We start from the raw sequence: 13,186 nt of genomic DNA on the forward strand, positions 1-13,186 counted from the left end.
CCCTTAAAGTGCCACGTGCTAAGGCCTCCAGGCTAAATCCTGTCATGGGCTCTACTCATTCGGCCCATGGTTTTTTGCTGTTCGTGTGGTGATTCAACCGACTTGAATTGCAATCTACTTCCATAGTCCCATGTAGAAAAAAAAAAAATCACAAATCTCTTTTGTCTTCACTCTTTATTTTCTTTATTCGTAGGTGGAGAATTCTGTTAAAACAGAACTACTCCTGTTTCTTTTTATTATTACTCCTAGTATCATTTTGAACACATTCTAAAGTATGTCAAACTACCTTGTTATTTATGTTTTGAGAAAATAAAAAATAATTTGGGATCTTTTAGAGATTTATCTTAAATTATGACACCATTAGTTGTAATTTCTGGAGTCGGCACTATGCAAAAGGTCCTACAAGAAAAAGAGTTAGGAGCCTTGGAGACATGTCCGTTCATTTTGAGATTTTGAATTTAGATTTATAGATAATGAGTGTAGAGAGAAATATAGTAATTACTATTGAAAATAGAGATAATAATTGATGAGAGATATAGAGAAAAAATGAGAGTAATGATTGGAGAGGAATAGAGTAATGCTTAGAATCCAAAACATTTAAACGAACGGGGAAAAGATTCTTTTTTAAACTGGACATCAAACAATTCACACTTTTCTTTACTTTAAAAACTTATACAGCGATAACAACAAATAGTTTTTCCTTAATTCTGAAAAAATAAATAAATCGTATCTTATTTTTCTAAGCTTTTTTTAACTGCGGCATTAACGGGCTTGTGAAGGCCTAATTTGGTTTGAGTCAGGCTTTGCTGAGGGTTGGGTGGTGTAAACCGTAGTTTGTACCATTTGTTAATTGTTATGCACAACAACCGGTGTAATTTAGACTTTTTCTTCATTCGATACATAGTGAAAATTGGTGTGAGCCGTATCTGTAGTCAACATTCTGTTGGGGAAACATGTAAGATCAAATCCTCTCTCGATTCATGATTTTCAATAAATTTTCTCTTTAATTATTACTTTATTTTTTCTATCTCTTTTCATGCATTACCTCATGGCTAACTCTTTGCTGTTTTCTGTTACGGGATAGGGCACATTGTTTGGACCAAATGCAAATTACTAACACCAGAAGGGAAAAAAAAAACAATGCAGGTGAATGGAGACAGGTGATTCCACGTGCACTTGATTGGGTCTGCCTCTGGTGGAAGGTGAGGGTGGCACATAAGTATTTGTAAATTCACCACACTTAATTTGTTGAGTTTTAAATGGTGAATTAAGGCTCTATTTGGAACTTAAGAAAAAGAAAGAAAAATTAAAAAAAAATTCTTCTATTATTTAGTTGGAAGAGAAAGTGGGAAGAAAATAATATTTACAAATTTTGTGAATAATAAATTTTTCCTTCTATTTTATTTTATTTTCCTTCCCTTTATTTTTCTTAGAGATTCCAAAGTTCCAAACGGGGTTATAAGTTGGAGTATCAAATAACCCTTGTTTTATTTACAACTCCAGGGTGGGATAGCTTAGCCCTGCAACCAACCGCTCTTTTGAATCAATTAAAACCTCAGCTCTCCTTCTTCTTCACGAAACGCTACAGAGCGCCAGGGGTGCGCCGATTAGACAGCCGCCGCCAGTAGATGGCGCGAGGGCTCCTCGTCTCTACGCAGAGCAACACCACCTCGCGCCTCATACTCGCCTCCATTTCTAGGGTTTCCTCCCCGCCTCGTTTCACCAAAATCCGTTTCTCTCTCTCCGTTCCTTCCACTAATCGCTCACTCTGCAGTTGCTCCAATCGCCAAAATGAGGCGGTCGACATGGCGGGGTACAGAGAAGCCTTTGCGAAGAGGATGGCCTTGGCTGGACTCAAACCTCATCACCGCATCGGTTAGTCGCCACTTACTCTGTTGTTTATCTCTGTTTGCACAGGGATATAGTGGATTTTTCACCAAAGCAGACTGAAGTTGTAGTTCTTTGTGTATTTTGTAGGGTGAAATTGGTTTCGGTTTGGTCCGGTTTTGGACTCAAATTTTACTCCGTCCATCCCAATTTGTTTGCTCATTATGAAAAATCCCCTTATTTAATGAGTCAAAGTCTGTGAACGTGTACAAATTCCCAAACAAACTTATTCAGTTCAAATGTGAAAAAGAAGTGGAAAGGGTAAAATTGGTAGTTTGCCCAGTCTCCGTTGCTAGTTTTGGAGAGAGAACATAATAGAGAGAACATTTTGGGACAGCCCAAGATGAACACTAATTCTGTTTCCCAATTTGTTTGCTCACCACCGGAAATCCCCCTATTTAATGAGTCAAATTCAAAGACTTTGAAAGGGAACAATTTTCCGAATTTACCCTTCAAAAGTGAAAATAAGTGGTTGTTTCAGTTAGATTGTGTTTGGACTTTAGGGGTATTGCGCTCTAGCTTGTACGTTTATTTGTCTTTATGTGTGCAATTTGTAGTTGTATTAGTTGCACACGGTAGGTTGTATTAATGAATTTCTAACTCTTCCACCGAAAAAAAAGTTACCGAAATAAATACAAGTGAAGAAGTAGTGGAAAGGGTAAATTTGGGAGTTTGCCAAGTCCGTGTGGCTAATTTTAGAAATTGAGCAAACAGGGAGTACAAGTTTATTAGGTTTCGAGATTTCAAAACTGAAACTAGTCCAAACGACTTTGGTTTTGGTCTGGTCTGGTTTATTCGGTTTGGTCCTGTTTACTTGGTTTTATGGCCAATCACAAAGCTCAATGGAACAGAAGTGAATAGATAAAATAATTCTGTCTGGGGAAAGAAATTTAACCCAACCTACCTAATAGGCTAATACCAAAACAACATAAAAAAATGGTCCACAAAATTAGGAAACATAAAATGGCATGAAAAACACTCTAAACTAATGTCTAGAAACGATTTCCATGTATCCTACAAAATGCATGAGAAGAAGTATGAAAATGTGGAGGATGCCAATAATTAGGGGTTGTTTGGGGGTTTCTTAAGGGTTTTTTTGGGGCTGTACAAGGGCATATTTGGGACTTGTAGGAGCATATTTGGGGCTGTTTGGGGGTTTTCTATGGCAGCGTCATAGTGGGATGCCGGGTCTGTTAAATGGCTGATTGGGGAGCTTTTTTAGGTGCTATTGGAGGCTAATTAGGGGGTTTTTGGTTGGTTTCTTGTCAACCTTTTGGGTGTTTACAAATGATTTCGTCCTAGGGTTTACACTATTGTATTGATTGATTTGTAATGCTTCTCTCCTCTCTCTTGTAATGTTTTGTTGTTGTCAGTTCTCTGGTAATGTTTATTATTGTCAGTGAAATGTTACTTTCTTTGCTTTTCAAAAAAAATTATGGTTGTTTTTGGATTGAAATTGAATTTGCACAGGTCCGAGGGGAAAATAATTTTTTGTTTTTTTGCTATGTGTTTTGAACTAAGTTGAATGAATTCAGGAGCCAGGGATTTTAAAGCTCCTGTTTGGCTTCGCTGAATACAACTCTTTCTCTTAGAATATTGAGTTTACTTAGTTTCTTCCTAATTAAAAGTGAGTCAATCGACTAACCAATGTGCTAAATTTGTTTCCTTAAGTTTCACGATGTATTATCAGGAATCAGGACAGTGGATGTGCCGGATTTTATTTAAAGATTTTGTTTATTTTCAGCTCTTGGAGTTTCGGGTGGTCCCGACAGTATTGCTTTGTGCGTACTAGCAGCCAACTGGAAAACCAACAGCACAAATGCGGCCAGGCGCCAGGATAGTGGTTTCATTGATGGGCTTTTGGCAATAGTAGTTGATCATGGATTGCGTGCTGAAAGTAAAGAAGAGGCAAGCATTGTGTCTCGTCGGGTTCTGGATATGGGTATATGAACTTCTCCTTTTGTCTGGTGGTTTTTCGTTGACGTTGTAGTTGGAACTGTATCGGTTTTGCTCGTAAAATAGGTATTTAACTCAGGCTTTGTGTAGGAATCAGGTGTGAGATTACCTGCTGTGAATGGTTAGATGGTCGGCCAAAGAAGGGTCACTTGCAAGAAGCAGCTCGTGACAGGAGGTGATTTTTCGTACTGGTATTTGTGACTTGGGCTATTTTTTCTTGATTAGTCATTTGTCATTTTTTATTTTGCATATGAAAATGCTTCAAGCTTATAAATTTGGATAAAACTAACTTGTTTTTTTTTATATTGTAAAATCGGTAGGTATCAAATTTTTCAGAATGTCTGCATTCAACATCAGATTGGTGTGTTATTAATTGCTCACCATGCAGATGATCAGGTTTATTACTTTTAGTGTTTTAGATTTACTTGGTGAGTTTATTGTTTGACAAAATAAAAATGTAGCATCTGACCATCTGTGTTATGAATGCAGGTAAATCGTCGTGGAAGGAGTAATTGTTTTTTGTTTTCTTTTTCTTTCTAGGTGGGTTGTTATATATTGTCAGTAAACTAATGCATGCCTGTGCCTGTAGGCACAGCGCAACGCGTTCTAAACACAGGCACAGCGCAACGCGTTCTAAACACAATCTAAATGAAGTATCAAACACCGGTTGTTTTTGGATTAAAAAAAAAAAAAAAATCACTTTTTCGAATTTTTTTGGATACAACGGTTGTTTTAACTCCATCTCATGTGGGGTGAATTCCGTGTATGTGTATATCTCACCCCATATGAGAGGACGTTATAAATAACCGTTAAATGAAAATGTACCCATAAGCCAAGGTAGAAACTTGAAAACCTTTGATCTAGTTTCTCTCTTTGTAACATTCAAAATTTAAAAATAGCACAAAGAATGTGGAAGGTTGGTCTTTTTTTTTCTTTATGTTTTGTTTTGTTTTGTTTTTTTGTTTTGTGTTTTTTTTTTTTTCGGGGGGGGGGGGGGAGGAATCACACAGGACTACAATGCAAATAAATCTGAAATCAAAACAAAATTGCAAAATCAAACCTTGACCCAAAGTTAAACAATGGTGGGAGCTTTGCAATTGAAATAGCTATTTAAATTGAGAAAAAAATTGGAGTCAACCTGGTTTCAAATTGGCTGCGATTGGAAGTGCGTGTAGAGAGAGATGAGGAGGAGGAGGAGTCATTGATCTACCCTTGGATTTGTGACCAAAAGTGATCTAGAGAGAGTATTCATTCTCGAAGAAAATCATAGGGTTGAGGAGGGGTGTCGGCTTTCGGAGAGCCAGAAAGGGAACGTAGAAGAAGAGGAGAGAGAGATATCTCAATTTTGAACGTAAGAGTTGATTAGTGGCAATTGTGCAATTACCACTGTTTGAGAGAGAGAGGGAGAGGAAGAGCCGTAGGATTTATGGGGCAAATTAATGGTTAGGATTTTTGTAGGACATAAGATTCAAAAACCATTCTCCCTTATTATATAGATTGGAAACTAGTATATAAGAAGATGCCTTAAGTGGGGAAGTCAAATAGTCAAGTATTGAGTTGATGGCAACCTTCAAACACAAGACTTATAGTGATATCTAAAGCACTTCTGCAGGCTGAGTTGTTCATTCTTAGACTATCTCGCAACAGTGGTGTGCTTGGACTTGCTGGCATGGCCTTTGCCTCTCAGTTGTACCCTACATATCCAGATTCTACTGATGAAGCTTCAAATAGTCATGGTATTTTACTAGTACGACCGCTCTTGGAGTTCTCAAAAGAGGATATGTACAAGGTGAGTCATGTTCATTTGTTCTAGCCAATCAGAGGTTGATTGGATTTTCATTTCCCTTAGTGGGATGGCTAGAAAATAACCTTCCTTTCATATTTGGTGATGTTATTATATCATTAGATGGAATTTGTTTTCTACGTTTACCTTGAGTTGCCTGAATGCATATTATGGATTGCAGATTTGTCAAGGGGATAATCAAGAATGGGTGGAAGATCCAACTAATCAAAGTGCATTGTTTGCTCGTAATAGGATCCGAATAGCATTGAAGAAACTTTCGTCATGTAAGTGGTGAATGGTGATAGACATGATACTGTGATAGCTTGGATGAATAGGCACCTTTTTTGGGTTCATAAAACATATATTCGTAGGATTTCGGATAGTCCTATATAGGTAGTGGATGTTTGCCTTGGGATTATTTTCTCTTTGTTTCTCTTATTTTGCTATCTTAACTCAAGTAGTTCTTGCTTTTTTCATTTCAATGACATACCAAATGTATTATCATCGGCTTATTAACCTTTTTGGTCCCCAAAGTATTGACTGTCTCATTTCCGTACCTAATGTAAACATTGCAGACATTTAGTCCCCAACGTTTCAATTTTGTACCAATCAAGTCCCCAAATCTAACGCCGTTAGCTCCATCCGTCCAAATGGGGGGCCTCCTCGTCATTTCACCACCCCAAATTTCTGTCAAACAAAAACGAAAAGAAAAAAAGAAAAAAAAACGTCAAGCTTGCGCGGCAGCCATGGCTGCCGGCTGCTCCTACCATTCTCCTTTTCTCCCTTCTTTCTTTTCCCCCTATCAACACCTGAATCCCACAATCAAGACCGAAACAGGCATAAGTTTTATTAGTAGAGACACCTAAATGCTTTGAAATACTGAAAAATCAAAGAGGAGGTGTGCTGATTGAGGAAGGTGTAGATTGACTCACCACTATTTTTGTTTTTAATTTTGTTGCCGTTGTCGCCATGGTTGTGAGTCTCTCTCCAAAACCCAAAACAGGAAACCCAACCCAATTTCTCTCACTCTACATTTTATCTGCTACACTTATATCAGTTCATAGATTACATATTTACACTGAGTTGTGAGGGGAAGACGCCAGATTGAGATTGGTCTCAATCTCAAAGTCTTCAATGACTGCTCATTCATTGAATTCGAGCCAATCCTTTGACAGCCCTAATGCCCATGTTTTCAACATCGCGTTCACAGAAGCATTTAACAACATTAGTAATTGGAAACCTCACGTCATTCTGTTGAAGGACCGAGTGCCAAGTCCACAGCACAATTCCAAGATCATGTACTCTTCGAGTCTGATTTGCTGGGGTGAGTCGATTGACGTGGAAGAAAGAAGGGCAGAGGGGAGGAGGGAGAGAGAAGAGGGAGAAAAAGAGAGGAGGATGGTGGGAAAAGCCGGCAACCATGGCGGCGGCTGCCGCTGCAACCTTACCCCCATTTTTTTATTTTCGTTTTTTTTACAGAAGTTTGGGGTGGGTGAAATGACTAGGATACCCCTCTATTTGACGGATGGGCCCAACGGTGTTAGATATGGGGACTTAATTGGTACAAAATTAAAACGTTGGGGACCAAATGTCTCAAATGTTTACTTTGGAGACGAAAATGAGACAAAGTCAATACTTTAGGGACCAAAAAGGTTAATACTTAATAAGCCTATTATCCTCCATTATATGTGGTGCCTTGTTGACTTCTTTACAACTAGAAGAAGCATGTGGGCCTCTTCATATTTGGCTTTCTTATTTTGCAGACATGTTGAATTCTGATATACAAGCAGTCATTTCTGCCTGTCGAACAACACGCTTGTATGTTGACCAATTTTGTGATAATTTGATAAATCAGTCAGTGACCATCACGGCAGTAAGTAGATCATTTGATTTATGATGTTCCATTTGTTCACTTTTCCTATTTAGTAGTTTCTTTAAGATAAATCTGAAGAGTGAACTTCAATGATGTTAATTTAAATTGTTTATGCTTTGCAATGGTAAGGGTGTCATAACTTGATAAATAGTCCTAGTATCTCAACGAGAAGCTATCCTCTTCAAAGTGATTACTAGATGTCCCTTTAAGAGACATGGCATAATTCAAAATAAATAAAGAAATCGGATTACCTCTTTCTGAGTATTCTCTCGCTCTCTTCTGGGTGCAGCAAGGTTATGCTGTTATTGATTTAGAGATTCTCAGTCCATCAAAAATCAAGGACATTTGTCTCTCAAAATTTGTTGCCTTGGTACTGCAGGTAGTGTATTCTTAAAATGTTGGCATTTGACGCTGTAAAAGGTTTTTTTACCGAGTATTTTATCCTAATTATTTTTTGGATGCAATTGCTCAAACTATTTGCTTTACTTTTGTCAGTTCATCTCACAGAGGCACAGACCAGTTCGTGGTAGTGCTTTAAAGTCGCTGTTGGACTACTTTCGCACTTTCCCATGTAAGGTGCATTAGATTACGATTCATAACTGATACCTTGCTTATTTTTGGATGGCACTCCAAAATCCAATGCTCTTATCTGTGCACTTCTTATGTTGCTTTATGGTTCAAAAGCACTAATGTAAATGGAAAGCAATGTGCAAGTTTTAGCTTTTCCTTGGTCAACATTGGTTTTTTACATCACAACTGTTTTCCCAATTTTGCAGACTTCATTTACAGCCGCTGGTTGTTACCTTTGTCCGGCTCCTGGCTCTAAAGGCACCAAAGTCCTCGTTTGTTGCTCTGTTGATTTTTCTCTGCCTTCGAAGGTGGAGTTGTTCCACAAACTCTCGGATCAAGAAAAGAAGCAATTTTTTCTGCCTGAGGTAGTACAAATTATAGCAGATGGAAAATCACATGTAGATCACTTGGTTGCAGATGCTTCAGAAGTGCATTTTCTGGATGTAACATCTTCCGAGTCTGTTTTACTTGAAGCAAAAAGACACAATATTCTTAGCGAGTCTACCTATAGGACTGTCCTTTCATTACAGAGAAATGAAACTAACAATTTCAGATCCAAAACCATAGAGTTATCAGACACAGAGTTAAAAAATGAAGTGGAATCTGTGGGTAGTTCTGTGAGTGAAGCGCTTAAGCCCGGACAAATTGGTTACTTTATGAATAGATTCTTGGTCAAGTGGGAGTGGACTCAGAAAATTGCCTTTGATGCACATTCCATAGCTGGGGCTACTAGTGACCTGAATTTGGGAAGAGAGAGAAAGGGTTGCTATTGGAGTTCTTGTCTTATGTGTCATAACAAGGTAGCCGAGGTGTGCCTCATGGTTGATGCACATTGGATGTATCTTGCTGAGCTGTCACAGGGTTGTCACTTGGAAAATTCTGAAATGCAAATGGAGCAATTGAACGGAAAGATCACCATGTGTGCAGATTATGCACAGATTTCGGCGCAAAGAGCCCTGGTTTTATTGAAGACTATCCCAGTTGCTGCAAGAAGAGGCCTGCCTGTTCTAGTCAATTCTCTAGGGCAGTTACTATGTATACCGGTGAGTATACCCCTTTTTCCTTTTTGCTTTCTTCTTTGGGCTGATTCAATGATTTCACTCTCTATGAATCATGCATTAAGAATAAGTTCCAGGTGGCCGTGGACTAGAACGTATCTTTTAGAAATGATGAGTCCCAGATGGTATTTCCTACTGGGAAGGCTTTTTGGTAGTCAATATTTTTTGCGGCAAAATCATAAATTGGCGAGTTCTTGTGCGTTAAGTAGCCACTCGTTAGTTGCCCCCATACATGCGCCAGTATACCATCCCAGTTACTGAAAAAAGAAAATTACCATTGCGAATATTTCATTTCCCCTTATTTTTCCTCTTTCATCTCGACATTTATGTGCTCATACCCAGCTTGGACGTAAGCTTCTACAATATCCTTGCTAAGGTGGCTACTTTTTCCAACTAATAAGTGGCTACTTCTCAAAGTTTAAGCTATTTAGCATTGAAGATAAAAAGGCCCCATGACCGTGGAGACATACCTCGGTGAATTACTTCATGAAAACATACTAAAATTCATGAATTATTGTAGTTCCCTTTTGAAACCTATAATGAGCTTACCTCTGTCTTTCTTCCTCTCAGAGTATTGGATTCAAGCATTGCCCTTGCTTGACAGGGTCTGCCGTTTTCAAGCCAAGAGTACCTCTTGGAGGAGGCCATAGTTCATTTATCTAGTCTCGTTGAAGGGCTCTCCATTGTTGTATAGTGGGTGCTGGCATGATACCATCTCTCAAGGCAGACAGACGCCTAAGCTTTTACCCATCTCAGCTCACCACTATGAAGATGGTTGGCCCCTTCGTCACACAATTCGGGAGATACGTGTTAAGAACGCTCACTATATTCGCGAACTTAATGTGCAGGTATAGCACTAGTTGATATTTGCAGTCAGCGAATTGCTTCTGTTTGATTTATGTGTTCCTGCTTCATCCAGTTGAGGCGATTTTTAGTGGCGCTCCATACATGAGCTGCCTCTTACGGTTCTTCTTTAGACGGACGTACAACTGCAAGAGATGCAATGAACTGATGGGATTTGTCATGGAGACCACGGCACATATCATGTCAAAATAGTTGATAAATTATTTTTCTGTTACAAGGGGTAGTAATTTTAGTTCTTTTTTTAACACATGACAAAATCCTCTTTCATGTATAATCTACCATGTTACATCAATGAAGGTTAAGCTGATAATGAGCAAAAGTAGACAAATTCATTGGTTATGATTATTTGTTTATTGGTCCATCATTCTAGTAGTTCTAATCTTATGAAAAATAAATGTATAAATTAAAGTTCCTTTCCATGTAATGGTAAATAAAGTTGTATCCTCCAAAAATGGACGATGATAATTTATTTTACCCATGGTCTAAAATGGAGAAGAGTTCCGGAGGAGAATAATCCTCCAAAATATAAAGATATGGAGGAATGGAGCATGTTTGAGATAATCTTAGCAACATGAGTTAGAGTTCTACAAAAAGTTTACAAATCCAACACTGGACATAACTGTGCCGAAACCGTTTGATGCATAGTATTTGTAGAAACCGTTTGATGCATAGTATTTGTAGCATTGCTCAAACACAACAAGAGTGCTAACAACGGAACTATGTCACTCGATATTGAACTCGTGTTTGACCTCTTAAAAGTTTGGTTGAGATTGCTTTGTGACCTAAACAAATCAAACTTAAACTTTGTTTTTTTTAAGAAATTGATTTAAGCACTCCAAAAATTGGAGAGGTTTCAAAATGACGTCGTTTTGTGTATCAATACAGTTCAGTTTTGGAGCTCCTCAAATTGTTGGAGTGCCAAAATTACAATCTTTTTTTTAAGATCATAAACATTCAGCGCAAGCTTGTTCAGCTTATGATGCATAACAAATCAATACTACTACTCGAGATCCACCAGTGATCGGCTCAAGTAAATCTCGTTTAGGCTGGTCTCTATCGATAAACAAGCTAAGTTTGAACTTATTTTTAAAATCATTAAGATTTCAAACATAACTTAAACAATTCACTCTTCGGTTTGTTTGGTTCGTTTATTACCGTAGTAACAGATCTTCAATGATCGGAAGAAACATAGAGGTTTTAGAAGACAAAGCAAAACCCCAAAACGGAAACACAGAGCATCTTGCCAGAGACATGGCTAAACAAAAATTTGGAAGCCTGAAACAAGACATAATACAAAGGGAAAAATATAGATAGGTTTCTCAAAGTATTCAAGAGAATGCCGCAAAATTGGCCATAGCTTTTGCCCTAGTCCGGATCCCACGGTTATGCAGCAAATGTGCAGCAAAAGACCAGCGCAGTTGATCTAACGGTCGTTTAAGCTGATGAAACAGTGTTGACATCCTTCATAATCTATCTCATTGAATCCTGATATACTACGACTGAAAAAGAAAAAAAAAAGAAAACAACTACGTGCAAACTAGAATAGCCTACTGTACAGAAAAATCAAGCACCTGTTTGTGCAAATCTTCCACCTCCAGATTTCTTACGTGTATTAGTTTGCTTATCGCTCCGATTCGCTCAGATTTCTTACGTGTATTAGTTTGCTGCAGTACTTTTTGTTCTCTCTTTCCCCGATAAGATATCAATTGGGCCATCCCTTTTCAAGAAATCTGGTGCTTCAACAATCCAATCTTCCTCATGATGGCCATAGGCATCGGGTGAAACCAAACTCTCCGTGTATGAAGTTTGATATGATATATGACCTTTGAATGGGACAATAATATCTCTTTGTGACACGTCCTCGAGATTGTATGCACATAATTTGTTTAAATGAGCCACTGAAATAACTACTTCTTCGTCACTTGTAAAGCACAATGGCACCAAAGTCCTGAGTGACAAAACCGTGAAATCCTTAGACACGGTCAAAATCGTAGTCCATGAGCCTCCTACGCCATATTCCTTCATCACAAACAACTCAAGAAAGCCGGGTGGCTAAGGGTCCAACTTCCTTAGCACCACTTTCAAAAATAACAGTGTATCATACAAAGATATCCATCTAAAACTCCCTAACCATTTATAGTGGGCTCTCCTTCCCCATTGTTTGGTAGAAGTGGCAATGGCAATTCTTCAAATTTGTCTGTAAGAGGATCGAAAGACGTGACACGATCATTTCCAAATTTAGTGATCGCCAGTGCAATTTTTCATTCACAACAGGTCCGGAAGCGAATATATATCCTTTGCCCTTGCCAAGAACGTGTAAAGTCGTAGTGGCCCAGTATTTTCTCTTAAAACTAACAAAAGTGACCTCTCCCAATTTATTTGCCATTACTGCCTTGTAATCGTCCATGGATGAGTCATAACAAAGTCCCGGATACGCACACGCATCAAGAGAAAAGTCCTTAGGCCCCCCTCCGTCCTAAGCGAGAGAACTTTGGCAGATTGCCTTATGGAAGGGTCCGCAAATAGAAATCGGTGTAATGGGTGACGAGAAACAAGCCATTACACAAACCCAAGATCTTTAACTGCTCTGAAACGCTCTTGTCATTGGAAAAAAGCACCGATTTGAGAAGAGGATCTCTCCTCGATAGACATCTTGTTCCCGTTAAAGCATGTCGGGTGTCGATGGAGTATAAGTAACGACATTTTATGGCGGCTAGGTGGTGCTTTCGGCCGGCTGAAAGAGTGAATTTAGGGTCGGAGATCAAAGATTTCCGTACCTTGCAAACGCAATGGAATCGCAGTAGAGACTGGACCGGTAGACGTGACAAGATTTCGAGGACGATTTGTTCCGAATGTATCTTTGTTCGGGAATTTTTCTTGCTGCTGAAGAAATCTGGAGGATACCAACAAGGATTGTTGCATGGTCGAAAGATGCATGCATGCAGATGGTCTCTTTCTCTGTTTTTGGTTTTTGGTGGCTGTTAGGGGTTTTTATTTATTTATTTATGTTCATGGACCATGGTGGTGTGTGTATATATATAGCATGCGTCTTGACATGCAACTTGGAGTCGTATCGTCTGTGTGTGATCACTGAGGATAACATCTCCCACCTACTTAGGCCCCGTTCCGTCAGAGTTCATATTTTTTAAGAAATTATTTTTTGTTTTATGAGATAAATTATTCTTTCACAATTCA

General features: G+C 38.6%; 1 protein-coding gene across 5 annotated transcripts; it reads left to right on the plus strand.

Annotated features, from left to right (window-relative positions):
- Window positions 1-1,526: 1,526 nt before the first annotated feature.
- LOC131302585 (uncharacterized) lies at window positions 1,527-10,330 on the plus strand. Of its 5 annotated transcripts, none has more exons than XR_009191812.1 (12): window positions 1,527-1,875; window positions 3,632-3,829; window positions 3,934-4,018; window positions 4,164-4,239; window positions 5,456-5,632; window positions 5,808-5,910; window positions 7,390-7,499; window positions 7,789-7,878; window positions 7,995-8,075; window positions 8,276-9,112; window positions 9,698-9,975; window positions 10,047-10,330. XR_009191812.1 is itself a non-coding variant. In XM_058329300.1 (11 exons), exons 1-11 carry the CDS (start codon window positions 1,629-1,631, stop codon window positions 9,788-9,790), a joined length of 2,097 nt encoding a protein of 698 aa, XP_058185283.1. In that variant the 5' UTR covers window positions 1,527-1,628; the 3' UTR covers window positions 9,791-10,330. The 5 variants fall into 5 exon arrangements, 3 of the variants coding, with proteins under 3 accessions (XP_058185283.1, XP_058185297.1, XP_058185302.1); XR_009191813.1 differs by having other exon boundaries at window positions 10,105-10,330; XM_058329300.1 differs by having other exon boundaries at window positions 9,698-10,330.
- Window positions 10,331-13,186: the final 2,856 nt, after the last annotated feature.

This window comes from Rhododendron vialii, chromosome 1a, assembly GCF_030253575.1.
Source record: "Rhododendron vialii isolate Sample 1 chromosome 1a, ASM3025357v1".
Lineage (NCBI taxonomy): Eukaryota > Viridiplantae > Streptophyta > Magnoliopsida > Ericales > Ericaceae > Rhododendron > Rhododendron vialii.